This window comes from Trachinotus anak, unplaced genomic scaffold, assembly GCF_046630095.1.
Source record: "Trachinotus anak isolate AG129_WGS33_773 ecotype Australia unplaced genomic scaffold, CSIRO_AGI_Tana_v1 ptg000025l, whole genome shotgun sequence".
Classification (NCBI taxonomy): Eukaryota; Metazoa; Chordata; class Actinopteri; order Carangiformes; family Carangidae; genus Trachinotus; species Trachinotus anak.
The window spans coordinates 2,883,824-2,910,609 of NW_027273876.1; the positions used below are offsets into that span (position 1 = coordinate 2,883,824).

Below are 26,786 nucleotides of genomic sequence, written 5' to 3' on the forward strand. Positions count from 1 at the left end.
ACATTCAGTTCAGAATTTACAGCCGAAACATATAATCCTCCCCTCCTGCCTTTTCTACAGGTGCTTCCTTGCACCCACCAAGAATACTATAAATGCAGTGATTTTAATCGTAATCATTTCAGTTACACGCTGATTAGAATATAGAGCAAATAACCAGTTTTTCAAGAATCTCCTTAATCTCCTCCTTAATCCATATCTCTATACTCACCTCCCTCACAACCACAGCAGGTTTGCTGAGTGAGCACTACACTCAGAACAAGCCATGCCTTTGTTTTACAGGAAACGCAGCTGAACAGCTGCTTGAAGGTCATTACAGATTCTTTGTGGTTGTTGTGGTTTTTGCACTTAAATTCCTTTACACTCAGTCGCTTGAAACACTGACAGACTGGACATGTAATTCAGCTGTAAGATAAGAACCAAATACTAACGCTGTGTCTGTTATTTAATTGATATTTTTGACAGACAAACACAATAACTTAATGTAACTATATTGCTATTTTTTTCATTTTTCAAACCATATATTGTATTCAAATGCAAATGGTGATCAGTCTAGTCAGATTAAATCCAAAAGCAGCTGACAAGCATTAGATCAGATACAATATCCATGGAGAATCATGATCATTCCCACCAGAAAACACTTTCCATATGTACAATCTAAGTTCTGATCTTTCCAGCTGGAAAATAATACAGAGGCTCCATGCTCCAGTAAAACTACCCTCTCTCCCAGAAACCTGGGAAACCCAGAAGTTGTTCTTATTAACAGCTTATAACTGATCAATAACTGAATTGCCCTTGTGTATAAAATGTACTATACAATTGGATATGATCTATACAATAATAACGCACTAGACAAATGAACTTCCCTTCCATAATGATAATAATAATTATTATTATAATCACAGTAATTAGAAATGACTTATACATCAGTTTTGACTGTGGGAATTTAGCAGATTATATTTACTGTTTATAAAATTATGTCAGGATATATTATCTGCCACTGTCTGTGGTACTGAATGCAGCAAGCTGAGCTTACGTTTACTCGAAAAGCTTTTATTTTGAAAAACCATGACATGACGGAAGTAAACAATAATCACGTTACAACCCGGAAGGATTGCCTTTCAGTGATTAACGTTTGAATAGACAAGAATGACCAATTTATCGTGTGGAGAAACCATTAAACGCGATGCTGCCAACATCGTTCAACCTCTGAAAGTCATATTTGTGTCTTAATCTTCGGCGCTGGGGCCAGAGGCGGTCGAGTGAGGGCAGCAACGCCCCGATGCCAGCCTCCCCGTCGGAGAAAAATAAGCTCGCTGTGTTTACAACTCGGTGGAGAGAGGCTGTTTCCCCGCAGTGTGTCGTTAGCTAATCGTGCGGCCGCTGCGAGTGTTTTACAGGCGAAGAAAAAACATGGCTGAACTGCATGTTGTGGAACCGAGCGGCACTGGCACCATAGAGCAGCCCGAGCACCGTGATGTCCGCGGCTCCGTGCGCTTGGCTTCGCCCACTCTCGTGGTTCCTCCGCGGAGCAGCCAGCTCAGCCCCGGCGGGGTGTCGAGCGGCGGCAGCGGAGGAGGAGGAGGAGGAAGGTCGGTGTTCGGGTTCCCGGTGAAGAGCAACCCCAGCTCCCCGTCCGAACCGGTGGACAAGCCGGGCTCCCGCTGGGTCCGGCTCAACGTCGGGGGGACCTACTTCATCACGACCAAACAGACGCTGTGCAGGGACCCGAAATCCTTCCTGTTCCGACTGTGTCAGGAAGACCCAGACCTGGACTCTGACAAAGTGAGTCCATGTGCTCATAACATTCACAAAAACGTCTGTGTTTGTGGTTTTAGGATAAAAACAAGGAATTTGTCATATGCTAAATGTGTGGAAGAATTTTAACATGACAGAAACCAAACAGTATTTAGAGCAGAAATGATCAGCTGATCAGTGAATATTAGAAAAATCAACTGGCAACGATTTTGATTGATCAGTTGTATCATTTTTCACGTGTGAATATTTGCTATTTTTCCAGTTTTCTATGCCAGTAAATTCAACTTCTTGGGTTTTTGGCTGTTTGTCAGTTAAAAAACAAAACAAAATAATAAAGCAGTTATTAGAGAATAATGATGGACTTTTTCCTACCATAGATAGATACTATCACTTAAAAGTCCCATATAATGTAAAGGCAGATGTCCATGTGTTTGTGACTATAAAGCAGGTCTAGGTTCTATATTAATACTGTGAAAGTATCAAAGCCTCAGTCCACAGAGAAATGCACACAGCCTGTATTCAGAAACTGAGCCTTAAAACCAGCCGTCAGGACTTCTGGAACTTTGTGATGTCACAACAAAACAGTCACCGCCCTCAGCCATGCACCAAGCCCCGCCCACCTGGACCCACCATCCAACCTTGCAGGATTTGGTTTCTCTGAGTGTTTACCTCTGAGTTTTACTGGATCACTCAGAAAACAGTCAGCCAATCAGAAGAGAGGGTTTGAGCCTCTCTTCTGATTGGCTGAATGACCTGTTGTTACTAGAGCTCCACAGAGATATGCCGATATTAATTAAATTTGGTTATTAAATAATTCAGGATTATGACCAAGATTTTTATTTATAAGGATGACACACATTATTCAGCGTGCGTGTGAATGTGCCAGCGTTCGCCAGCTGTCTGATGTTCAGCCGCAGCTCTTTGGGCGACATGTTGTGAAACCAGTGAAGTGATGGTTAAAAAGAGAGGAGACAACAAGACGCCATGAAGACAGCTACAGCAGTAACATAAGCATAGTTCAGCCACGCAGAGCAACAGGCAGCAGCACAACTTTAGGTCAATAATACAGAAACTACATTCACTATGTGTGCAACAAAACACAGCTAAGAAATACTGTTATAACCATGTTTTGACAAATGAAGAGCAGCAAGAAGACTGTGAGACTGTGTGTGAGTGGAAAGTGGCACAGTTTCCTATTTCAGTTGGAAAGGTTCCCGCTGCTTCTCCTTTTTATCATTTTTCCTCCTCATATTATTCCACTCCACTAATCACTCCTCTCACATGCCAACTCCTGTTCCTACAGGACGAGACAGGAGCCTACCTGATAGACAGGGACCCCACATACTTCGGCCCCATCCTGAATTACCTTCGACACGGGAAACTGATCATGGATAAAAACCTGGCTGAGGAAGGTAAAACGTCTTCATGATCCCTGCTGCTGGATTTCACCTCTTCCTCTGCAGACGTCATGCAGAGTGAATTGATTTCACCAAACAGTGAAGTCTGATGATCCGTTTGTTTTGTGTGTCAGGGGTCCTCGAGGAAGCTGAGTTCTACAACATCGCGTCACTGGTGCGGCTGGTGAAGGAGAGGATACGGGACAACGAGAACCGGACGTCTCAGGTACAGAAAACAAAAGGAACAGGTCGGACGACCGAGAATAGATTTGGAGGATAAATCAGTAAACCAGGTTTTCTTCAAGTGCAAATGTTCCCAAAATAGCTTTTTATTTGTTCCAGCGAAAAAAGTGTGTTTGATGTTGTTTTAGTGACAATCCGTGTGTGTGTGTGTGTGTGTGTGTGTGTGTGTGTGTGTGTGTGTGTTGCTCTGTCCCTCAGGGCCCTGTGAAGCATGTGTATCGAGTACTACAGTGCCAAGAGGAGGAACTCACACAGATGGTCTCAACCATGTCGGATGGCTGGAAGTTCGAGCAGGTGCACAAAAAGCTTTTTTTTCTTTTTTTCAGTCGTCATGTTTCAGTTTATGCTTTAGTGGTTTCAGGTTGGAGACGGGCCTGATGAATATATTATCACATTTATCACCAAAATAGAGCGACTGGGAGTCTAATTTAAATTTTATTAACTGAAATGTGTCTGAATATCATTAATTCATGACATTTAAAAATGACTCATAGCCTTTTTTTAAATATGTATTATGTGTTGTGTTACATGTGGTCACCAGCTGTTATTATTTATTCTTTAAAAACAAAAAAAGTAGCTGTATTGTCCAGAATGTAAATGTAAACTCCAGGAAATTCATGAAAATTCACTGTGTAGTTGTAATTGTTTTGCCTTTTTCCTGTACACGTCCTCAGCTTATTAGTATCGGCTCCTCATATAACTACGGCAACGAGGACCAGGCAGAGTTTCTATGTGTAGTCTCCCGGGAACTCAACAACTCCACCAACGGCATCGTCATCGAGCCCACCGAGAAGGCCAAGGTGAGTGACCCACTGAGCCAGAGCCGCTTTAAAGGAAAACCTGTCAGTACTTTATATTTGTAGTTTAAGTGAACTCAGTCCCACGTGCACCGTCCTGCTGCCTGCAGCCACAGTTGGACCCAACCTGGGGGGTCGGTCCCCCTTCAAGGAGTCGCAGGACTCAGCTACAACAATTTTCAGGTTTTGTCTGATCTTATAGAAGACTGGTTAGTTTCACCTCCTCTGGTCTTAATGATGAAATCTGAGAAAGGAGAATCAGGCTGCTCACCGCTCCTCAACAGCATGAGTCAAACTGTGTGAGGTAGAAATGTTGGGAACCATTGCTCCAAATGTAAACAAAAGCTGTTTGAGAAATGTTTGCCAAAAACTACAGTGCCCAGCTGTTTTCAAAAGGTAAAAAGCAGACGGACCAACACATCATTGGTTCTGGTCTTTTTAATGGATTTGTTATAATAAGAAAAACACAAGTGAGGCTGAAAATAACTGGTCATTAATTTAATAATTGTTTAGTTTTCAATATAAACATTGTGGGAAATGTCCATCAGGACTAATCATCAACAGGTAAAACCCAAAGATATCAGTCATATTAAAGAAAAGAACAGTAAATCCTCATATTTGAGAAACTTAGACCAGAAAATATTTGTAATTTTTCCTAAGCAAATGAGTGAAAATGTCACTTGATGAGTTGATGTTGAGATTTTTAAAGGATTTTCTTTGCTGCTGTTGCTCCTGAGTGATTTCTCCGTCTGCCCTCAGATCCTTCAGGAGCGAGGCTCGCGGATGTGAAGAGACTCGGCTCCTGAGCTAAAAACCACTTCATCAACAAAAACAAAACAACATGAACATTTTCTCCATGAGTCCCCCCCCTCCCCCCTCCACCTCTCTACCACCACCCCCATCATCAACAGCCACTCCCTCCTCCCTTCTCCTCTGGTGTGCCTTTCCACAGCGGGGGCTCCCTGACGACCCCCCTCCCCTCCAGTGCTGCTCCTCGCAGCTTGTTGATGGTCAGTGTCTCGGCGATGCAGGCTGCGGTGCTGACTGCAGCCCAGCACAGAGCTACCACACATCATCATCCTCATCAGCATCTTTATCATCGGACAGGATTCTCGCTCGCTCTTATACATTTGGCTCTGTCCACTTAGCAGAAATCTCCTCAGGACTCTCACAGGACATAAAGGAATGAACACGACCCCACGACTGAGCCTCTGTCTTTACCTGAATCTGTTCGTGGAGCGAGCGTCGACGCCCGCCGCCTCCCTCTCTGCCGACGTCTGAGGCGCATCACGAAACCGAGCCAGGAAGTCTTGAGGTGGAGGATACGACAGATCGGTCGCAGGCATCATGACGCAGAGTGTGATCGCTCTGGTTGAGCCGCCTGGTGCAGCGTTTCCTCTGCTCTCCTGAGTCTTCAGAAACACCTTAAACAAGTGACAGATTTTCATCTTACAGACGTCCTGCCTTGGCTCAGCTCGGCTTGGCTCGGCGACGGCTCTGCTGGAACATCACAGCATCCTGCTCCTCCTGTTTCCTGCTCTCGGGCTCTGTCCCCGCGGGGAGAAAATTTGGGATATTTTAGCGCAAAACAAAACAAATGACTTCAAAAAGACTACACCTATGTACAATTTGTCACGGCATGTGAGGAATCTATATAAATCTATATAGGCTACATGATGAAATTATATGAAAAATTGAATGCAAATGGTGTAATTATTGATTTCTGTATCATAGTTGTCATATATTTACATATTCTGGTGGGTGAGTCTATTTAAACGATGGAGAAAATATCAGTTTTCATAACCAGTTTTCCTGAAGGTTTCCCACCCGCTCACTCGGGTGTGAGTCTGTGTATGCAGTGCCTCTCTGCTTTCTGTCCATGACTCAAATATCACAAGTTTTTCAGCTGCACGATTTCTGTAGTGTTCCTCAAAAAAAAAGAAACAACACGTCACTGAGTTTTTCTCTTAAATATCCTACGTTGATCTCTCGCATATCTTAAAATTGTAATTAGGGACAAGGAAAACTACTGTCGTTGCCATTTTGCCCAGACAAGTGTGGCGTGGCAGGGGATTGGACTGTGGCCAGTCTGTATGCTGCCTCAAAACCCTGAACCCCCCCCCCCCCCCCCCCTTTGACCTTGTGCTACTCTCATGCCAATATTCACTCACTACAGCTGCCTCTGTTGCCGCTCCTCACCTGAACTCCCTCCATGACTGTGTTGTCTCACATCCTGCAGCACCTGTAGCAACTGTGGCGCAAGCTGAACTGTGCTCCTCACGCTTACAGCTCTGAGATACCTGAGCCTGCATCTGTCACAGAAATTCACGTACTGTCAGTGAACCTGCCACATGGGAAGTGTCCTCAGCTTTCTGAGCGGCAGAGAGGAGCCTTGATTTCAGATGTTCAGTGACATTTTTTTTCTGTGCCAGCAGATGGGAACCAACTTGGCTAAAGTATATTCCTCTTGAAATATACTTGACATTTAGTTGCTGTGTGATCGTACTGTTTTCAAGACCTGTAACAACATTGGAGTAACATGCAAATACAGTCAACACGAGCCTGGATCTGGCTCTTTGACTCACTCTCTTTTTTTTCTTTTGTCAGTTTCATATCATTTGTATATTGAATATTTTTGGGGCTTTAGACAGTTGATAAGACGACTGAAGACGTCTCCCTGGGCTCTGGGAGCTCGCATTTAGCATTTTATTGACAAAACAATTTATCAGTTCATCAAATAAAAATAATCACCGAACTATAGGGATGCAACTAATGATTATTTTTATTATTCAGTTAATCTCAGCCCATGGTGATGTCTTTAAATGTCTTGTTTTGTCCTACAAAGAGTCTAAAAGCCAAAAATATTCAATTTACAATGATGTGCAACAGAGAAAAGCAGCAAATTCTCTCACTTCAAAATCTGACAACTGAATTTTTGTGACATTTCTGCTTCATAAATGACTAAAAAAGATGAATTGATTATGAATGTCAGCAGATGTGAATATAATGTTGTTACTGGTGTGAACGCAGCCTCGTTACATGAGCAACTCAATGCACAGTTTGAGCCATATTCACACATATCAGAGGGAAAATCCAAACATCTCATAGTTGCCCATCGTGCAGACTGAACTCACATTTTAATCACTGCTCCTTGAAGCTGAGGAGGCGTCCACAGTCTTTATGTGACAGACACCCGATCACTGGCATTGATCGCTTTGATACAACGCCCTTTGTATAAAGAGCATATTTGATGCAGTTATGTTATATCAAGCATGAACAAAAAGAATGCGTTTAATGAAAAAAAAAAAGTACCTTTGCTGTTGTCATGCTCCCTGACCGTGTTCAGTCAGGCCTCAGAGCTCAAACTTTGATGTGACTTCTTCTTTGTTGTTTTATTTTTGTTTTTTTCCTCTCCAGTGTGTATTGTGCAGTTTTATTCCACTCCACTCGGAGTCGTGAGCAGACCACGTGCTGATGAAAACGCCCAAACGTCTCATTGAAGAGCACTTTTTTTTTTCTCCGTTGTTGTTCTCTGGGCCTTTTTGCAAAGCACCTTGGGTGTTGTTTCCCTTCGTCTGTGTCCGGTGTTGTGCCTTTGACCTGTGTTGTGCACAGTTGTTCTCCCCTCTTATCATGAGGTGCCTCTCACACCATAAAAAAAGCCAGGAGGCACCTACCTGAGGTAAAATGTAAAATGCGGTCTTTAGCTTGGTTTCTGTTGTTAGTGTTTCAGTGAGAGGCAAGCCAAACAAATCCATCACCCCCTGCATTATTTTCAGTTTTATTATACAGAACCACAAAATGAAAATGATTAACAGCTGCTTTCTTTGTGCCATTGCATTGAGCTAAATCCACCTACAATCCTTTATGCTCCTGCTGTAAACACTCGTGGTTGGTCTGCGTTGGGTTTACAGCACCTTTAAATGGATGGGAAGCAGGGTAGACCAGTCAAAGCAGGTTTCCCTCCTCTGCTTTTATCTTAGTAAAACTCCAGCAGTGCACTTGTTATCAGGAAATCAATTTGACTATAATCTCGCCATCATTTGGCTTCTTCTTTTTTTTTTCTTGAGTTGCATGCTGAAGCCATCTCCAATGGTCCCATTTTTAGATGTACGTAATCAACCTTTGAAGCACTTACTGTACCTGTCACCTTTGTGGACCCAGTTTGATCTTATCTTGGTTGCATAGTTCAGTGGTTCCCAACCTGAGGGTGGGTCAGGAGATGATGAGATCACATGATTCTTAACAATAATTGTTGATAATAATTACTTTTTTTAGCCATGCTAGCAGCAAGACCCAATTTTGACAGTCATGGTCCCCAGAGGATGAACCTTACTGACTTCAGTGATGCCCTAAGTTTTCATGTAGCGCCAAAACTTTAAATGGTTCATGACCAGATGCCATAAAAACAAATGATTTTCCCTTCATTTGCAACTGTATTTGTGTTAAGTGCTAATTAGCAAGTGTTAGCTTACAAAGACACTAAACTAACAGGGTTAACAGGGTTAAAATTACATACCTATTAAACATAAGAATGTTAGCATTTAGCTCAAAACACCACTGCAGCTAAGTTACAGCCTTATTGTAGTGACAGTAGTCTTATTATTATTGTTGGTAACATGAACTAGATGGATTCTGTCAAGTTTATACAGGCATTCATGATCTCTAGTGGGTTAATTGTACCGATGTTGGTGATCCTCCATATTCGCTAACTTAGAGCTAATTTGTAAATGTTACCATGCTAACACGGCTGCACATCCAACCCCTCCCTGCTAGCACAGCTGCAGACCTGTAGTTTTGTTTAAGATAATGTGTAACCTGTGACAAAGTCGACAATTTAATGTGTGACGAGCTGAACAAGGTTGGGAACCGCTGACCTAGCTAAACTTTGCAGTGTGATTATTGTAACATTTGACTGAAGCAACCAAAAAAAAGAAAAAAAAAAGAACTTTTGATCATTATTTTTTACTTTCACCTGCACTAGCTAGTCTACAGATAATGTGCAATGTTAACAAATCTGCAAAAAAAAAAAATATATATATAAATGTGTTGTTTGGGCACGTGAAAACACGAGAGCATGCGTTGTTCTAGAGATTACGATGTTGTGTACTGGATTGTGTCTGACCTCTGTGTTAGTGCAACGTGTATGTGATGCATGGTGGGGGCGCAGAGGGAGGGCATGGCTCTGTGGTTTGTAGGTGTAGATTTCTTGTGTGGAGCAGTTGGTCTACGATGAGACATGTTCTCTACTCACATGTTCTGTTTCTTTGTTGTTTTTGTATCTTTGACCTGTCGGTTTAACTTAACAGTAGGTAAACAATAGCTAGCTTCGAACACAAATTAACCAATCAGATTGCAGGACTCCCCTGACCCCGCCCTCCCGCTCCAACCTTGGTTTATTTAGCATTTTTATGCGACCCCTGCAGGTCAACACACAAAAGAAAGTTTTTTTTTTTAATTCATGGGTCATTTTGCCAGTTAATCTGTAAACACCTGCATGCGTTTGTGGACATGCACACTTGTACACTCATTTAGACGTGCTGAAAAATGTCACCTATTAACAGTTACTTTGTGTTCATTTATCAACAGTATTGATGTCAAATGTGAATATCGTCAACGGAGACTGTGGAGAAATGTTTGGAAGCTGACAAAACATTTTTGTCTTGATTGTTTGTTTCACTTTTATTTATTTTGTATTTTTTGAATTTTGTCTACCAATGTCGTTTCTTTACATGTAACAATTTTAACAAAACCCAGTCTGGTTTTTAATCATAAAATGTGTCTGTGTTTTAAAATGTGGCTCGCTGGTGATTTGTCGGTTCTGTTTACTGTGGATTTAAAATAATGCAACATGATGAACAAAGCGAACATACAACTACCAGCCAGTATTTTACTACAGGTAAGCATTACAGGTAATTATTTACCTATATTTTACATATATTTACATATATTTTGGTAAAGCCACAATAACTCAGATCAAAGCGAATAATATGATGTTCATTTCTTTCTTTATTTAAAGGATCAGTTCACCCAAATCATAAAAAAACACATTTCCTCACTTACACACAGCCTATATGAGTATCTAATATGTGTGTGTGGTTATTTTAAGGTTTTTATATATTTGTCTCTGAGTTGTCTTCAGTCACATTAATACAATTAATTTAATTAAATCAAATTTTGTTTGTGCTGCATAAGACATTAAATAATGTGAAAAAACTTAAAATCCAACTTACCTTAACTCAACTTACCTTGTTGGTATGAAACACATCACATGTGAAAAGACAAGTTTGAAATATTATATTTCATATTTAGAACAATATTTCTCATGAAAACATAAATTTCACATTTCCTTCTTTTGCATGCACTAACTGCACCAGTTAAATAAAAATTGATGCGGAGCAAAATAATGTACACAGTGCTGTGACATGTGCATTAAATTCATAATGCGCCAATTATGGAGTCATAGCAATAAAAATATGTTTTTTGTTCTTTTATTTAATTCTCTTTATATTTCCTCATTTTATATTTACTTGTTTATTTTTTTATTCATTCATGTTTATATTTCCTTTCTTTTACAAATTTATTATTTTGATGGCTCTCCATAGACTCCATAGATTGATGCAGAAACACTGTTAGACACATGATGAGACTGTTAAATGATGCTCACAGTTATGACTGCAGCAGAAAGTGTTCAGGTCTTTTACTTTGAGCGGAGGAGGAGCACTGATTCAGCTGTGGTTCACCTCTGAACACATCCAGCAGCACTGATGGGTGTGGTTGGGTGTGAACTGTGGATGCACTCTGAAGCCCAACTGTCGCGGTGCTGGTTTGTGAATCATCAACAGACTCATGAAAACGTTTAGCTGCATGGCTTGTTGTGGCTGAATCCTAACAGTGAAGGCTCTGTAGAGTCTTAACCACTGATGAGCTGTAAAAACTTAAAAGCTTTAATGTCATACCGACCACCTCATGTGCTGCTTGTACCATATTCAACCAGGTTTCTCTGCTGCTGCTGTGTGGAGCAGGGATGTGACTGTGTCCTGGAGTTCCACACCTGTACGTCACTGCAGCAAGGTGAGAGGTTCAACCACTAGAGACCAGCAAAGACAACATTTCCAGGAAGTTGCTCTTCAAGTAAAATGACCAACACCACAGTGGGAAAATACTCTCATGAAAATAAAAGTCCTGCATCCAGACACTCGCCAAGTAAAACTGTGGAGTATAATCATGTAGAGTACATATAATCAGCAAAATGTTCAAGGAAGTATTAGGGTTCAGATTTTTAAATACACACTATGTAAAAATGGTAATTTTCAGCCAGAGAAAGTGTTCTATTGTTAAAGATCAGGCTAATATATTATGGGATTGTTGTTATTGATATGTTGGTGGCACTTTAATATTGTAGCTTGTAAAGATGGAGCTCATTCTAATTATTTTATGTGTTATATGATCACAAGGAAACGTATTTTAATGGATTAAGGTGATTTTAGGTGTAAAATCTGAGTAAGTGAAGCTGTCACAATATTTCACAGTAATGATGTGATGCAAGTGTAAAGAATAAGATGTAATAAGTGAAGTATCTCAGATATCTCAGATTTTAACTGCCTGTACATTGTGTCCACCCTGTGTGGTGTCGTCGCAGGGCTGGGGCCTGCACAGCCCCCCCCCCCCCCCCCCCCCCGCTGCTGCTCCTCCCAGCCCGGTCACCACGTCCGGCTCCTCCCACCGTCAGCGGAGGACGCCGGGGCTCCTCGACGAGCAAAGCCCCGGCCAGCTGCTGCTGCTCCGGCTGTCCTCGACCAGGAGCGACCCCGCCTGTGGGAAGGAGGGCTGGAGGATTACAGCGCAAACAGCAACAAAAATAAAGGTGAGTAATTTATATTCATATTTATATTTACATCTAAACACACACGCACACAAGAATATATTTATATATTCTTTTAAATTTCCAAATTCGCGGAAGAGGCTTCAATTCGCTTCCTCTTTGCTCCGAAAGTACTGAGCCAGTGATGTTGAGGGTAAAATCGCCCCCGGGTGAAATTACACCAATAGCAGCTACAGATATTTATTTTATTTATATTAAAGAGCGACACTTGTGTTGGAGCGACTGGCCGGTGAAGCCCTGCTGGGGTAGCGGGGCTGGGTGGGGGTCTGGGTGGGGGGGGGTCCGGGGGTCTCGGTTCCTTTTCCTCCGACACATGTGGGTGAAGGTGGAAGAACAAGGCGACGCGTGAACGCAGCTGACCGTGACTTCAGTCAGCTTTCAAAGCTGAGAGGGCTCTGCATGCCTGTGCACAAGTCCCGTTGTGTGACCCCCATCCCTCCGCGGGCTGTCCCGCAGGAGGCATCAGCTGCTCGGCATCACAGAGGCGCTTTCCTCCTGCAGACGCCTGGAGAAAATAAATAACGTGTGCAAGAAGCGTCTGAGTGACAGGATGAGCAAACAGGATGTGGCTGAGATAGCTGAGATATGAGTATGGACAATATGAAGGGAAGTAAGGGAGATATACTATCGGCCAAAAGTATGTGGACACCCCTGACTCCTCATGTGTAATCATTAGAGCTACGCACATCTGATTTTATGAAAAATAAAAAACACCCGGGCATTTGTTCCAGGTAGTTTCCAGAATCTTTAAAGACTTTTCCGACCGTGTGGGTGAAAAAACATTCAATGTGTTGCTCAAAAAGATGTTTCTTAAAGGAAAAGTTTAACATTTTGGGAATGTCATTATAGTAGAAGATCGGTGCCACTATCTCTTGTCTATACACAAGCCTGTTAGTTTAGCTTAGCACAAAGGCTAGGTGTTTTGTTTTTGTTTTCTCTCTTGAATTGTTATTGAACAATATATAGTATAAAATCCACTGGGGTAAACATGCTTGTGTGCAGTCTCCATTAAGGCCAGAGAAAATGTAACATAAGTAACATACAGTACATGAAAGCAACATGTAACATATGACAACAAAAATAAAGCAATATAGAGTAAAGAACTTTTGGGGGTTGGCAGAAATCAAATTGTGCAAGGACAAGCAATGATATTTAAAGGTGCAGAGATTTGGACATGACTTCACAAAGTCTGTTTGAATATGGATTATAGCACCAAGGCTAGGTGTTCAAAGGTAAATAAATCCACCCGGCAGCACCTCTAAAGCTCACTGACTCCCACATTGTTGAAGTTGCTCAAACACTGAAACCAAAACACGACAAAACATGATTTAACATTTTCTTGGTTGGGCCCTGTTGCTCAGAAAACAGTGGAGATTTTAGTAAGTTACCTGTTCCAGCCAAAAACAGTCCGACACACAGCTGCAGAGCTGCTGGTACCGAACCAGGCGAGCTGTCTCCTCCTGTTCCCAGTCTTTGTGCTAAGCTAAACTAAGCTAAGCTAAGCTAAGCTAACCAGCTGCAGAAAGAAAGTGGATGAGTGTATTTCCCAAAATATTGAACATTTCCTTCAAGTTGAGACTACGGTGTATTTGTCATTCTTAAACAAGCAAAATGTAAAAATTGTATGAAAATATAAAATATTGGACATTTAAAAATACATCAATATATCCAGTATAAGTGACAATTAAATGTTGGTTCATGTTGTACAAATTCAATGAGGATATATGTCCTTTGGATCAGGAAATAGTGGATTGAATTAGATTATATTTTTTCATCTCGAGAATCAAAAGAGCCTTGAAGGGTTTATGGTGAGTTTTGTTTGACGATCTTCTGTTTTTGTTAAAGATCATCAGGTGTTTTTCTTTCAGAAAATCTTCTTCTCAGTTCTGTGACTCAGATGCAGTGATGGCACATGAGAGGTTTAGGGTCAACATCTTAATGCTGCAGCAAATAATGATATTTTAAACAGAGAGCAGGTTTTCCCAGTTTTGTGTGGTGGAACCTGAACACTGTGACGCCGACTGTGAGCCAGACCTTATCACCCAACACCAGAGCTGAACAGGAGCAAACACCAGGTGTGGAAGGTCACAGTCGATTACAGCTCCTTTGGCTCCATTGCCACACAAAACTTCACGTTTTCTGTCAATCATGAAGTAGAACGCTGCTAAATTTGGCCTAAAAACTTCACATGTCTCTGTGACAGTTAATGTTTATCACTGATTTTAATCATTTTAAAATAAAGTGTTAGGTTGCTGTAAAATAATTCTTTAAATTAGCATCTACTTCTCATCAAAACAGAATCTGCAGTGGTCATTTTCTGTAAATCCTACAGTCATTCAAGACAGAATTAAAAGATTATTGTTTAAATTGTTTAAATGCTCTAAACTTTAGTGACATTGAAAACAACATTAAACCACGATTTACAGGACAGAACAGAAATATTAGTTATTATCTTATTTATTTATTTATTTATTATTGATTTTTCTTTTTTTCCTAATTATGTTGCAGGGCTGCACTGACTCAGTGATGTGTACACTTGTGTTGATATCAGTCTCTGTATTCTGGGTTCCACACATGTGATTTAGCATTTTTGCATATAAAGTTTTGCACACTGAAAGTCTGCAGCTGATGTCAAAAACTGAGCCAAAGTCGAATCTATAAAGCTCTGGTGTTTGTTTGACCTCAGAGAATCTGTGACATGAGTTATGTTCTCAGGAACATAATCTCAGAAAATGTTTCTCTGCTCAGTAGTTGGTAGATCTGGATGTGGTATTAAGTGTCTTTGGGGGAAATTCATGTGCACAGAGGGCCATTCATTCAGGGGGTTTTCACGAGTGCATGTTAGTCTCATGCTCTGCAGATTCCCTTTGCATCCACACATGCATACTTGTTCTCATGCCCATCAGAACTCACGGTCTGTCCTGCAGACATCTAGTCCTGAACATCTTGTCCTGTCCTGATATTAAATGCTGATAAAACTGTATTGATGGCTTTATAGTGCTACAGCTACTGCGGGAGGTGTGTAAGTCATGCTGCAGCCTCAGGGGACTTTCGTTCTGCACTGGAGAGTTCTTAACTCTGACTTCAGTTTATTGACTCAGGAGCATCGTCAACAAAAGGTGATTTGTTTCATTTTAAGGTGCACAACCCTTTTCAGTCACGCCACATTACTGTAACTCAGACTGCTCCGGAAATTAACTGATCGCCTCCAACGTTTACAAAAAAAAAAAAAAAAAAATTTGTACATTTCCACCTGGTTTCTCTGCACTGACTTGTTTCCTCCTTTCCAAACAGTCCTGTCCGTAGCCTGAGGTTTGCTGATAGGCTGTTGACAGAAGGGAGACATTTGTTGTCAGGGCTGCAAAAACTCTACTGAAGCTGCTTTAAATAATATGTTTGTATTAACAATGAATGAAATAACGGTGTGTAGAGAAATATCACCCAACTCTGCAGTTCCACTCATTGTTTTGATTTCCTTCACCTTTATTGTTTTGCTTCAGTCTCACCTGTCACCAGTTTCATTTCCTTGTTTCCACCCACAGCTTACACCCATTATGTTCTACCTGGCTAACACCAAATAACAGACAAAGCTAGCGAATAGCTGGTAAACACAGTTAAGCATTTAGCAGCTAAAGAAACATCAGTCTGACGATTTCTTTATTCCACAATAGAAGTTTGACCTGATCACTAAAGTTACTACAACCTATCCCAAGAATACTGCAGATCTCAACATCATAGCAAAGAAAAGTCAGAGGATAATAATAATAATAAATAATAGAATAATGACATTTTATTTATAGAGTGCTTTTCATGAAACTAAAAGATGCTTTACATGAGTTTAAAATGAAAGGAAATGAAAAAATTAAATGAAAAAAAGTCGATACAATAAAACATATGACACACAACTTTAATCATTAATCACATTAAAAGCAGTTAAAACTGTTAGGATTCATCCTCTGGGAACCATGAATGTCCGTACAGAGTTTCACAGCAGTCTGATAGTTGTTGAGATATTTCAGTCTGGATCAAGGCGGCAGACTGAAAATGCACGCCATAAAAACCACTCACCACGTCAGCTGCTCCACACAGTCTAATGGATTGTTTGTTTTTGTCGTTAAAGGTTTCCTTAAAGGTCGCAGCAGCAGTTACAGTGACATGGGCAGCAAAAGTAATTACACACCCTGCAGAGCTAACACGGGAGACTGGCCTGAACTGCCAAGCAGAAAATGACTCAGAGAAATGGGATCAGAGGGAGGCGTGACCACTTCCTCCACTCGGGGGCCAGCGGAGGTTGCGAGCAGGCCAACGGCATGGAGCACGAGAAAGTTCAAGAGGCCCTCGACGGTGACTCCGAGGAGGGGGGGCGGGGAGGAGAAGGCAGAGACTCCGTGGCTGTAGTGGGGCCAGTCACAGCTCCAGATGGCGGTTGGGGCTGGGTGGTGCTGGTTGCCACCATCCTTGTCCTGGCTTTGACCCTGGCCTTCCCCGCCTGTGTGGGAATCTTTTACACTGACCTGCAGAATGAGTTCCACGCCTCCAACAGTGAAACCTCCTGGGTGCCCTCCATCATGACGTCAGTGCTTCATGCAGGAGGTAAAGTGTAGACCAGGAATGAAACTGGCCTTGGTTTAGTAAGTTCTCTATTTTGTTAAAGTGTCACCTTAATGACTGCACCCATTTCATCTTACTTTAATTTATTTACTGATCTATCTTGTCTAATTAAACTGTATATTTAAGTAAACTGCCCTTTAATGACCTTTCACCTCAAGGTGGTTTTAGTTTCTACCTGTTGTTGCTGTATTGGGGGAAACGTGAAACCGGAGAGCGAGACTTTCAAAGTGTTTCAAACCTTCTTGCTGTGTTGGTGTTGATTTAAAAATATTATTCCATGAGAAACTGCAGCCTGCTCAGCACCCACAGCCCAGAGTGACTCGATTGTGTTACACAGAAAGAATTCAGGCTTACAAAAGTAATTATAATCTAAACTTTAAAGCCACTACGTGTAATTTCTAACAGACGAAATAATAAATGTATTCTTTTACAAATGAAAAGTATAAGCAATAAAACACATCTTTATTTAATTAAATACACTCTGGTTTTGTTGCTACGGCCTCTCTTGGTCTGGTATGACCAGTAGCTAATGGTGGCTAACGTTTTACATCCCCCTAAGCTCAGTCCCACAAAGAGACACTAACCAACCATGAGATACAGAGACACAGGCTGTTTGCTATGCCTGTGCACCTTATCAGTACCGTCACAGCTGCCTGGAAACAGACCAGCAACTACTGTCAAAGAGTAAATGATATGTAAATAACCTGTGTGCAGACATTCCCAGAACGAGAAAATACAGACTAAATGAAACAGAATAGACTTAATGAAAGAAAATGGACCTAAAGAAGCAAAATTTCCTCACAAAACTACAGATTTAGAAATTTTATTTTATATATTTATATATTTAAAGATGTTGCCTGAGGGCTGATGAAGTGTAAGAGAAATATTGAGGGACTTTTCATAGGATTTGTCCTTTAAGCTGCTGCAGTCTGGACAGTATCAAGGAACTTTTTTAGTTTTTCACTGGTTCTCGTGTACAGAGAGTTAAAACAGCGTTGGGGGGAGGGGGGATTTGACAATTGCATGCAGATCTCAAGGTTTTTGGAGACATGAATGCTTTGATCTTAAAAATTTTTCCTGAGCTGGAAGAAATGTGACAAGAATCTCAGGTTTATCTTCATTAAGCTGCACAAAGTTTGAGCCATTCATCAGCCAATAAGCCGAAAGTGGATGTGTGGGATGTGTGCAGCCATCTTTTTACGCCTTCGTTCAGACATGAAAGCACGTTCATGTGGTACCTGGTTCCAGAGAGACCAGGACCAGCGCCTGTTTTTTAACATCTGGCAGAGCACAAGCACTGAGCGGCAGCACGTTAATATGCACACTGCATGTACAGAGTGTAGCTGGATAGTCATGTTTTCATCCATGCACTTTTTACACAGTGAAAACTGAAAATAAAAACAAAGAGGAGTCAGTCAGATTATTACTGTGTTTTTTTTTTTTAAATCCGCTTTAGCCCTGGTTGCACCACAAAAACTCATTTTAATTGACTGATGAGATCTGACAAGAATCTCCTCTTAACGTCAGCTCTTTTCACTGTGTTTCGTCAAAGTGATTTCATTTTATTTATTAATTTTTTTGATGATGACCTAACTGCAGTGATTTCAGAACAGGATGTGCATTTCTTCTTCTCTCTCTCTCTGCATGTTTTGGCTGCTGCAGCCTTTAAATTAACCTGTCAATCGCTGTCATGACTTTTACACAACAGTGCCCTGGGTGCTTGCTCTTATCTGACACTGAATGTTATATTGTCTTCAGATTAACCTGAGGGGGAAAGTGTTTGATTGAGGTTTCAGATCTTCAGGCAGTTTGACTCCTGTGTCAGGATCATTTAGGTGTAGTTAATAACCACATCAGTACCTTGCAGCGCTGTTGCTTGACAACAAAGACACCATAATGTGTTAAATTTACCACTCCTCTTCAGTGACCTTTAACCGATATACACCACTGTATTTAGCACTGGCAATGTGAAACTTCTTCCTCAGGCAAAGATTCACTTATGCGCAGTGATTGGAGCTAAATGACAAGCTGGAGATGGGAATGATTGATCTGCACAGATAAATTTGTCCTGAAACAAATGTGTTTTCATGCTTGGTTGACATGATAAAATCTTATCTATCTGACAGTAAAATGGGTAAAAAAAAAACTACTAAACTTCTGATGTAAGTGAGAAAGTGGGTAAGAGAGCAGCTTTATTTTCAGTCTTGCTTTCAGTGCTTGAACCGATGCAGATTAACACAAGTTATGTGAAACGCGCTGCAGGATTAAGAAAAAGAAAGTGACCTCCCCTCTTCTATGTAAGCCTTCAACCCATTTCTGCATTAAACTAAGAGCATTACACTTGGTCCACAGGTCCCTTTTGCAGCGTCTTGGTGGAGAGACTTGGCTGCCGGGCTACGGTCATGTTGGGCGGAGTCCTGAGTGGGCTAGGAATGGCTGCCAGCTCATTTACCCAGTCCATCACCGAGCTTTACATCACGGCCGGGGTTATCACAGGTCAGCAAACATTAAACAGATTTATTATCCCAGCTGACACTTGATGACCATGGTTACACACAACTGCGCGCTACCTGCCCGGCACCAAACAACAGCAGCGACACAGAACAGCTGGTGAAGCATTTAGCGGCTTAAGTGTCAGATATTTGTCTCAGGAGATGGTGGAGATCAAAAATAGAGACATGAGACTTAAAAACATCAGCTGGACAAGAGCGAGACTCCAAAATCATTAGTTAACACGTTAATAATTTTAAAAAACAACATTATGAAGGAGATTTCTGCCCCCTGGTGGCCAGAAAAATCACCTAATGCAACTTTAAACCTTAAATGAAAATAAAATCCACGTCATACTTAAAGGATAATTCCTTTATTGCAATTTAAGGATTATTTTCATAGTTTTTTTTAAATTATTATTTATGATGAATAATTCCTCACTAACAGAAGTTCGGAGATTTGGAATCAAGGCGTCATCACTACAACAAAATCCAACAGGGGAAGAAATACAAATCAGACCGGTTATAAACAAGAACATCAGATTACTGGGATTATCTCGAGGTAAACTGAAAGTGAACACATCTGAAATGTTGGAATTAATCCCTCGTTACATTATAATAGGTCAAAACAACCTTTCTGGTCTTTCTGGGAACTGATGTTAACGACTGTGTGGATTATAATGATACTGTTTGCCTTTGTTTTCTCTCCCACATAAGCTTGGATGAGCTGGAGGTTTGTTTACATCCTGTGAGATCATCTGGCTGCTTGTGTTTATTGCCCTAATGGACTAATATTTATTGAGTTGCCATGTTCCAGCCTCTCAGGAACTCACATGATGACTAGAACCTTAGTCCGTTTATTTTGAATAGGAATTAAAATTTATTAAATGTTCTTAAGAAAACTTCAAATCGGGCTGGAAAAGATTCATTTCAACCATCATTTTTAAAATCAGTGAACACTCTGTGTCTTGTTTGATGATGAAACTGTTTTCTTGCATCATTGCAGGACTTGGTTTCTGCTTCAGCTTCCAGCCAGCCGTGACAATCCTGGGACACTACTTTGTGCGTCGCCGTGCGTTTGCCAACGCCATGTCCTCCACAGGCACAGCCCTGGGACTGTGCACTCTGCCTTTCCTGGGTAACTACCTCCACACAGAGCTGGGCTGGAGAGGAAGCTTCCTCGTTCTGGGCGCCGTGCTGCTTAACTGCTGCGTGTGCGGAGCCGTGATGAGGCCCCTCCAGCCCCCCAGGCATCGAGGCCAGCCCCTGATGAACCATGGACCTCCTCCGCCAGAGGAGGTAAATGGGAGGAAGGAAAAGGGGAGGGTGAGGACAGTGTGGAGCTGCATACTGGCTTCCCTGAGCAAACACATGGCCTTTGACCAGCTCTGCAACAACTCTCGTTACTGTGTTTACGCCATCGGCATCACCTGGATGATGCTTGGGTTTGTGGTGCCCTTGGTGTACCTGGTTCCCTACGCCACCGCAAACAACATGGAGCAGGGCCGGGCCGCGCTGCTGCTCTCCATCCTGGGCATCGTTAACATCGTGGTGCGGCCACCCTTCGGCATCATCGTCAACATGCCCTGGTTCAAAGGGCGACACATTTACGTATTTTCCACAGCTTTGCTGGTCAACGGGCTCAGTAACAGCATCTGCTGCATCGGGCCCAGCTTCCCTGTACTGCTGACTTACGTGGTGATGTACGGGCTGTCCATGAGTGTGGTGGGCTCCCTGATGTTCACCGTCCTCATGGATATAGTGGACATGAGCCGCTTCCCCTCAGCCCTCGGCCTACTCGCTATCATGGAGAGCATCACGCTGCTCATTGGGCCTCCACTGGCAGGTAACGCAAACACAAGACCACTAGAGTCTGGCTCCAGCAGTGAGTCAGTCCCCATAGACTCCCATGTTCAAATGTCCAACTTTACAGCAGAAATAAACATGTTTACAGCCTGGTACAGAAACTGTTCTGGTCTGTAGAGATAATTTCCTCCTTCATGACAACTGTAGAGGTGAATTTATAGAACTCACCTGTTCACATTTTACTGAAGCTTAAAGTTATGTAGAATTCAGGGAGTGGCGGCTTTGAGTGACAGGTGGGTGAGAGTATGTTTGCCCCAAACTGGCATGCATGAAGTCTCAGCTCCACACTTGCCCCACCTCTTTGCCCATTTTCTGATTAGCTGGGAGTAAGGGGCGGAGTCGGGCACTGCCAAGATGGTGACGGAGGAGCAGCCCACTCTGAGCTTCAAAACCTCTCTTCAAAAACCTTTATTTACAGTCTGTGGTTACACAAAAGTATAGTACAAAAACTGTGAATGAAACAGGCTATAGTCACTTGGCTGGTTAAAAATGGCGGGTTTGTTCAGAATGTACCGTCTCACGCTATGATGACGCAGCAGTGACGGTTCTGTCTGACCAATCAGCAGCCTCAGCTCGCCTAGAACCTCGGGGAACCTTCTGCCCGATGGAAAACCAAGAAGGAAGAGTGGAGTCGAGCCGGGACGACACAGTGAAGAGGGCTTAATGGAGCAAGGGTGGGAGGAGACTGAGGGGGAAGATAAGCTGCAGAGTGATTTTACAGGCTTCAAGCAGACGGAATTTTTAGGCGTTTAGGAGCTCTGGAGGTAGATATAATCTCATTGGTTGAGTCAAACTTTTGTTTTGTGCTAAAAGGAAATGATGCAATGCGTGCACAGATGCACATCAATCAAACTACAATGATGTTATGATGCTGTTTATTAAACTACACAAAGACAGCCTGGATTTTACCTCCCATCATGTACAAGGGAAGCATGTCAGGAGGCTGATGTGAGGGTGAACAGGAGGAGAGATTACTGCAAGCAAAACGAGTTTCAGTGTTCGTACGGGCTACAGACTGTGTGAATGTGAACTGGTCCTTTAAGCTCAGGATTCGAAACCTGAGCTGTTCAACAAGTCAAAAACATGAGGGGCTACACTGCACTTGCAGCAGAGGGGGTTCACGAGGAGGCATGGCCTAGTTTTTAGTGCATTTCACTGCATTATTTACGATGAAGCACATTTCAGTCTGATCCTCTAAATGCCAACTAGTCGCACTAACTTTGTTTTGACCTCATAAAAATCATAAAAATAGTCATTTTCTCTCTTTGCATTCAGCATTTCTCTGGTATCTAACCTGCACATTGAAAAATTATTTCTACCTCCATGATAAATATTTACATTTAAAATCCTGTGTCCCTGTATGGGACCATTACGAGTGACCAGTTGCACCTCCATGTTTTTTCTTTTATCTCTACTCTAGATCATTAAGCAGAAATACCAAACACACATTAAAACACATTCAGAAGATCTGTGAACTGGAGAACGTCCTGCATGTGTGTGTTTCTGTGCTGTGGTTCCCACATTTCTGCCTCCATGTTATGTGAATGGCAAGAAATACAGGAATAGAAGGTTCTGCCCCTCCGGCTCCAGGCTGTTGCTGTAAATAACAAGATGTTCTCAGTCGGTTTTTCTCTGGCACACAGAGAACACAGAGAAATAAAGTCTGTGCTTCATTCAGGAATTAAGTGGCAGCGGAGCAGGGAAAGGGCAGAGGCTCTCTCTCTCTCTCAGGGCCGCTCTGTCTCAAATGACAGGTATGCTTCCCCTGTTTAAATGTGACTGCTTGCATGGCCGGGCAGTGATGTAACCGCAGATACAAGTCACAACAGAGTCACTCTACACAGACAGTGAACCTGTCACACATGACTGGTAAAGGCTTCGGTGCTCATATTAAACTTACACACATGAAAAGAGTTCATTTTACTGATGTTTCTTTTTTTAAAAAGTATGGAAAGTATTATATGTAATTTGATACTAATTACAGGAGGAGAGAAAGTTCTGGGACAGTTGTGGTACAGACGTTTAGTTTGTTTAGCAGAACTTAGTTTCTAGAGAAACTTTCCTGAAAGAGCTGCTTCATTTAAAGGTCCCATAATTACTGATCTCCAGCGTTTTATTTGAAGTGTTAATCTCCATTACAAGATATGTTTGTATTTTTAAGAACCAAAAACCATCTCAGTGTAGTTTTACATCTCTTCTCTCTAAAAATTAGAATGTGAATTATTATAATTTTCTTTTTTCTTTACTTGAATCATTTTCACAGGTGAAAGTATTAAGGAATTCACACAAAAAAGGAAAAATCAGAGGCAGATGTGTTTTTTTTTCTGCCTTTCTGTCCTGTTAATCATCTCTTGACCCCTTGTCTTACAACTCCTGAGGTCCTGACCCTCATGTTGCTCTATGTGCAAGCTAATAATCATGTGGAATTAAATACTTGGAAATGTATCAATTAAGATAGACTCAATTTTTGCTATAATTATCACCAAACTGACCTCCTTCTCCAGGGGCATTTCTTGTGATTTTACTGTGGCACATCAGTTCCTTTCTTTTAAATTACAAGGAAAAGTGGGATCCACAGAAACAGGAGATGAGATGTGAAATGCCGAAGTTATTGCTGGTTGTTCTTGTTGCAGGAATCCTGGTCGACAGCACAGGCCAGTACTTCCACGTCTTCTTCGCCTGCAGTGCCGTTGTTGCCTCGTCCGGCTTGTTCCTCATAGTGTCGTTTTACTGGCTGGATAAGAAGGAGGGGAAGGCGTCGAAGCAGGGTCAGCCAACCACGCCACCTGACCCGGCAAGACCTCCCCTTGATGTAGCTCCTGGCTGCCAGTACCGCAGCGTGCCCACAGAGGGAGACAAAGACAAGGCCTCGGCCAACGGGGCCGAGTATATCACCAGCGTCTGAACCTGCTCACACTGTGCATCACCCTTCGCACACATCACACTCTGCGTCAGACAGGTGTGCAGATAATTCCTAATGTTTGCAGCAGCTTGCTTGGCGTGTTGTAAAGTGTGATTTTGTGTGGTTGAAAGGCAGCTTACCTGACCTGAACCCCTGTCGTCTGGTGCGCCATAAAAGTCAAAACAAACACTACGAATAATTTGCACTGTTTGACCAAGGTTGGACACTTGACTCTACATACCAAAATGAATAGATGTGCACTTACAACTTACGATGTGATTGTACTGTTTATTGTTAAATGCTGCTGATACACAATCTGTCATAATATGAGGCATCTCACTTTATCAAGCTAAGTTACTTACATGAGCCTTTGCTAAAGAAATCACGCAGAATCATTTCCAGATGTTTGCTGGAGTGTTTGAGTTCACAGACACAGAGAATGGGCCTGTTTGCAGAGGCCTGTCATGGAATAACAAGCGAACTGAGCAGTAAAATCAAAAGGTGAAATCGAGGTGGTGAGGAATTAATTATCAAGGAAAAGGCTGGTGTTGTTATTTTAGATTTTTCATATTGTCAAACATGGGCAGAACAGCAGTGTGTTAAATGAACTTGTGGTAATTTGATTAAAAGAGCATTTATTTTAGGGATGTTCAGCTTGTAAGGGGGATGTGAATTTATATGATAAAGGTCTTAATATCCCTCAAGTTTAGGTGATAATACTGACCACCTTAAAACCCTCATAATTTCTGTTGACACTGGGTGTGCACCAAAACACGACTGCTTATGCCAGATGAGCGGGGTTTTCACTGAATTTCAATTCAGCTAAATAGATAAAACAGTACAGGTAGTAAACACAAATGGTTTGTAGTGGACGAACCCGAACAGGAAACGTTTGCCAACATTTAAAAGATGTAAAAATATTAAATTTAAAGGAGAGTTTATCACAGCATGTCCACTACCTGCAGCTGTTTATCAACATCTGACCCAAGCTCATTGGCTCCAACTGAGGACATAATCTTGGTGTGTGTGGGACTGAGACAAGATAAACTACAGTGTGTGTTCATGGAGATGAAGGAACATGTCACCCAGAGCAACAGTGTCGCTCATTAATGTGTTTCTTTTGGAAACAATGGAGCTCTATGGCTCAGAGGAAGAATATATAACAGACATTGGAGACATTATATTCGTTAGTTGCATCAGTTTCTTGTTGGTTTTGGTCTTTTCATGTGATTTGTTGACAATAAGAAATATATAGAACAACATCAGCCTTATCATTTAATTATCAGTAGCTAAAGAACTGTTATAGTTAAACTTTAACAGGATATAGAAAAGGATAGTGTGATTGTTTTTGGGGTATTTTTTTTTACATCTTTAAAGTAGGAAAATTAATTTTCCATGTTGTGGCTGTAGTGAAGGCATTAAACACAGCATGCTGAGCTTGTTGGACCCATGTTAATGAGTTTGGGTTGCTTTAGATCATTGAAGCTGCATAGACAAAAAGTTTGAATCTGTTGGTTGTTCACTGTCACATGTTGAAGATTAAGATGTGCTGTAATAACAGTGAATTAATCATGTTTTTTTTTTCTTACGCATGCTTTTCATTCCTTAACGGAACAGTGCCTTTTTTGGTGTATTTCCAAAAGATAACCTACAACCACAGGAAAATATCAAACCCCTTCAGGAACACGTAGGATAGAAGCTGCATGACACATTTCATGAGAGGAATATTTCGAAGGCACTGAGGAGTCAGCAGCTGACATGTAGACTTGACACATTTTATGATACTGTTAGTGAATTTACCTTCAGTTCCAGGCAGAGATTTGATGTGACAGATTTATCTTTTCATAAAGACACAGTGGCACTATCACACCGCCTTTGAAGGTTTGAACAAAGCTGTTTTATGTCAGATGTGATTGAAAATGAAATACCCATTTCAGGTATAAGCTGTACTGCAGTAAACAAGAGTGTAACCAGAGGCTTCTCTACAATGAGAGGATTTATTAGTGATTTTTAGAGCTTGTCTCACTTTGGGCCAAATTATACCTTTATTATAAATTCTTTATTTATATATTATGATCATGGGAAAATAAATGTTTGAATATCAAATTATTCTGTTGTTGTGATTTTTTTTGAGTGTGAATGTAAACATATCTTTTGTGCATATATGCTGCGGGTATTTTCTCCATATTACTGTACAGAAATCTGTCAGTTATTGTAGTTTGGTACTTAAATTGCACATTTGTTTGGGGATATGTGCCTCAAAAGCAGAATACGTACTGAGTTATAAGGCCCTGAAGATAGGTCTTGTAAAAACATTTATTATTTCAGCTGGGCACTGAAGTCAACAGGATGCTAACATACATAAAGCAAAGAGAACTGGAGGAACGGACGTCATCAGGTGTCCACAGCTCAGCTGTCCCCTGGAACTGGCCCCCCAGCAGGTTAATCCAGTCAAACCTGCAAGGGTGTCATAGGTATCATCAGTGACATATAGTAGTTTGTCAATTCTGTGCTGTTTTGGTGTGTTAGAGAAGGTAAAACAAACAAAAAACCTGTTTCTTATATTTTATTGTGTTACCAAACCATCAGTACTGGAAGTACATTTAAGTAGCTGTACTTGATGATTTTTGCTCACTAAACTAATGAAATAGCTTCCAGCTTCTCAAATGTGATGATTTGCTTTGCTGATTCAATCACTTTAAATTTATTTTTAATAAAACTTCAGGTAATCTAGAAAATAATCTGCAGACTAATGAAAACATAATTATTTTATACAATAATATGTCATAGAACAACAATCACAGGGGCCATTTCCAGTTCAGGACTTTTGCTGATAATGAA

General features: G+C 41.5%; 2 protein-coding genes across 3 annotated transcripts; both read left to right on the forward strand.

Annotated features, from left to right (window-relative positions):
• The first annotated feature begins 1,094 nt into the window (after nucleotides 1-1,094).
• On the forward strand, nucleotides 1,095-7,475 carry kctd2 (potassium channel tetramerization domain containing 2). Its single transcript, XM_071462699.1, has 6 exons — nucleotides 1,095-1,782; nucleotides 3,059-3,167; nucleotides 3,287-3,378; nucleotides 3,594-3,689; nucleotides 4,070-4,195; nucleotides 4,952-7,475. Exons 1-6 carry the CDS (start codon nucleotides 1,411-1,413, stop codon nucleotides 4,979-4,981), a joined length of 825 nt encoding a protein of 274 aa, XP_071318800.1. The 5' UTR covers nucleotides 1,095-1,410; the 3' UTR covers nucleotides 4,982-7,475.
• Nucleotides 7,476-11,903: 4,428 nt separating this feature from the next.
• slc16a5a (solute carrier family 16 member 5a) lies at nucleotides 11,904-26,054 on the forward strand. 2 transcript variants are annotated; one of them, XM_071462764.1, is made up of 6 exons: nucleotides 11,929-12,059; nucleotides 15,076-15,196; nucleotides 16,198-16,670; nucleotides 19,041-19,184; nucleotides 20,184-21,023; nucleotides 23,677-26,054. In XM_071462764.1, exons 3-6 carry the CDS (start codon nucleotides 16,304-16,306, stop codon nucleotides 23,946-23,948), a joined length of 1,623 nt encoding a protein of 540 aa, XP_071318865.1. In that variant the 5' UTR covers nucleotides 11,929-12,059; nucleotides 15,076-15,196; nucleotides 16,198-16,303; the 3' UTR covers nucleotides 23,949-26,054. The 2 variants fall into 2 exon arrangements, with proteins under 2 accessions (XP_071318864.1, XP_071318865.1); XM_071462763.1 differs by lacking the exon at nucleotides 15,076-15,196 and having other exon boundaries at nucleotides 11,904-12,059.
• Nucleotides 26,055-26,786: the final 732 nt, after the last annotated feature.

What these genes read in the sequence shown, in the direction of transcription:
- slc16a5a (XM_071462763.1), top strand. Translation starts at nt 16,304, where the DNA reads ATGACTCAGAGAAATGGGATCAGAGGGAGGCGTGACCACTTCCTCCAC. An exon ending in GTCAGTGCTTCATGCAGGAG is followed by an intron (nt 16,671 to 19,040) that starts GTAAAGTGTAGA and finishes CTTGGTCCACAG; the next exon opens with GTCCCTTTTGCAGCGTCTTG. An exon ending in CATTGGGCCTCCACTGGCAG is followed by an intron (nt 21,024 to 23,676) that starts GTAACGCAAACA and finishes TTCTTGTTGCAG; the next exon opens with GAATCCTGGTCGACAGCACA.
- kctd2 (XM_071462699.1), top strand. Translation starts at nt 1,411, where the DNA reads ATGGCTGAACTGCATGTTGTGGAACCGAGCGGCACTGGCACCATAGAG. An exon ending in CAGACCTGGACTCTGACAAA is followed by an intron (nt 1,783 to 3,058) that starts GTGAGTCCATGT and finishes CTGTTCCTACAG; the next exon opens with GACGAGACAGGAGCCTACCT. An exon ending in TAAAAACCTGGCTGAGGAAG is followed by an intron (nt 3,168 to 3,286) that starts GTAAAACGTCTT and finishes TTTGTGTGTCAG; the next exon opens with GGGTCCTCGAGGAAGCTGAG.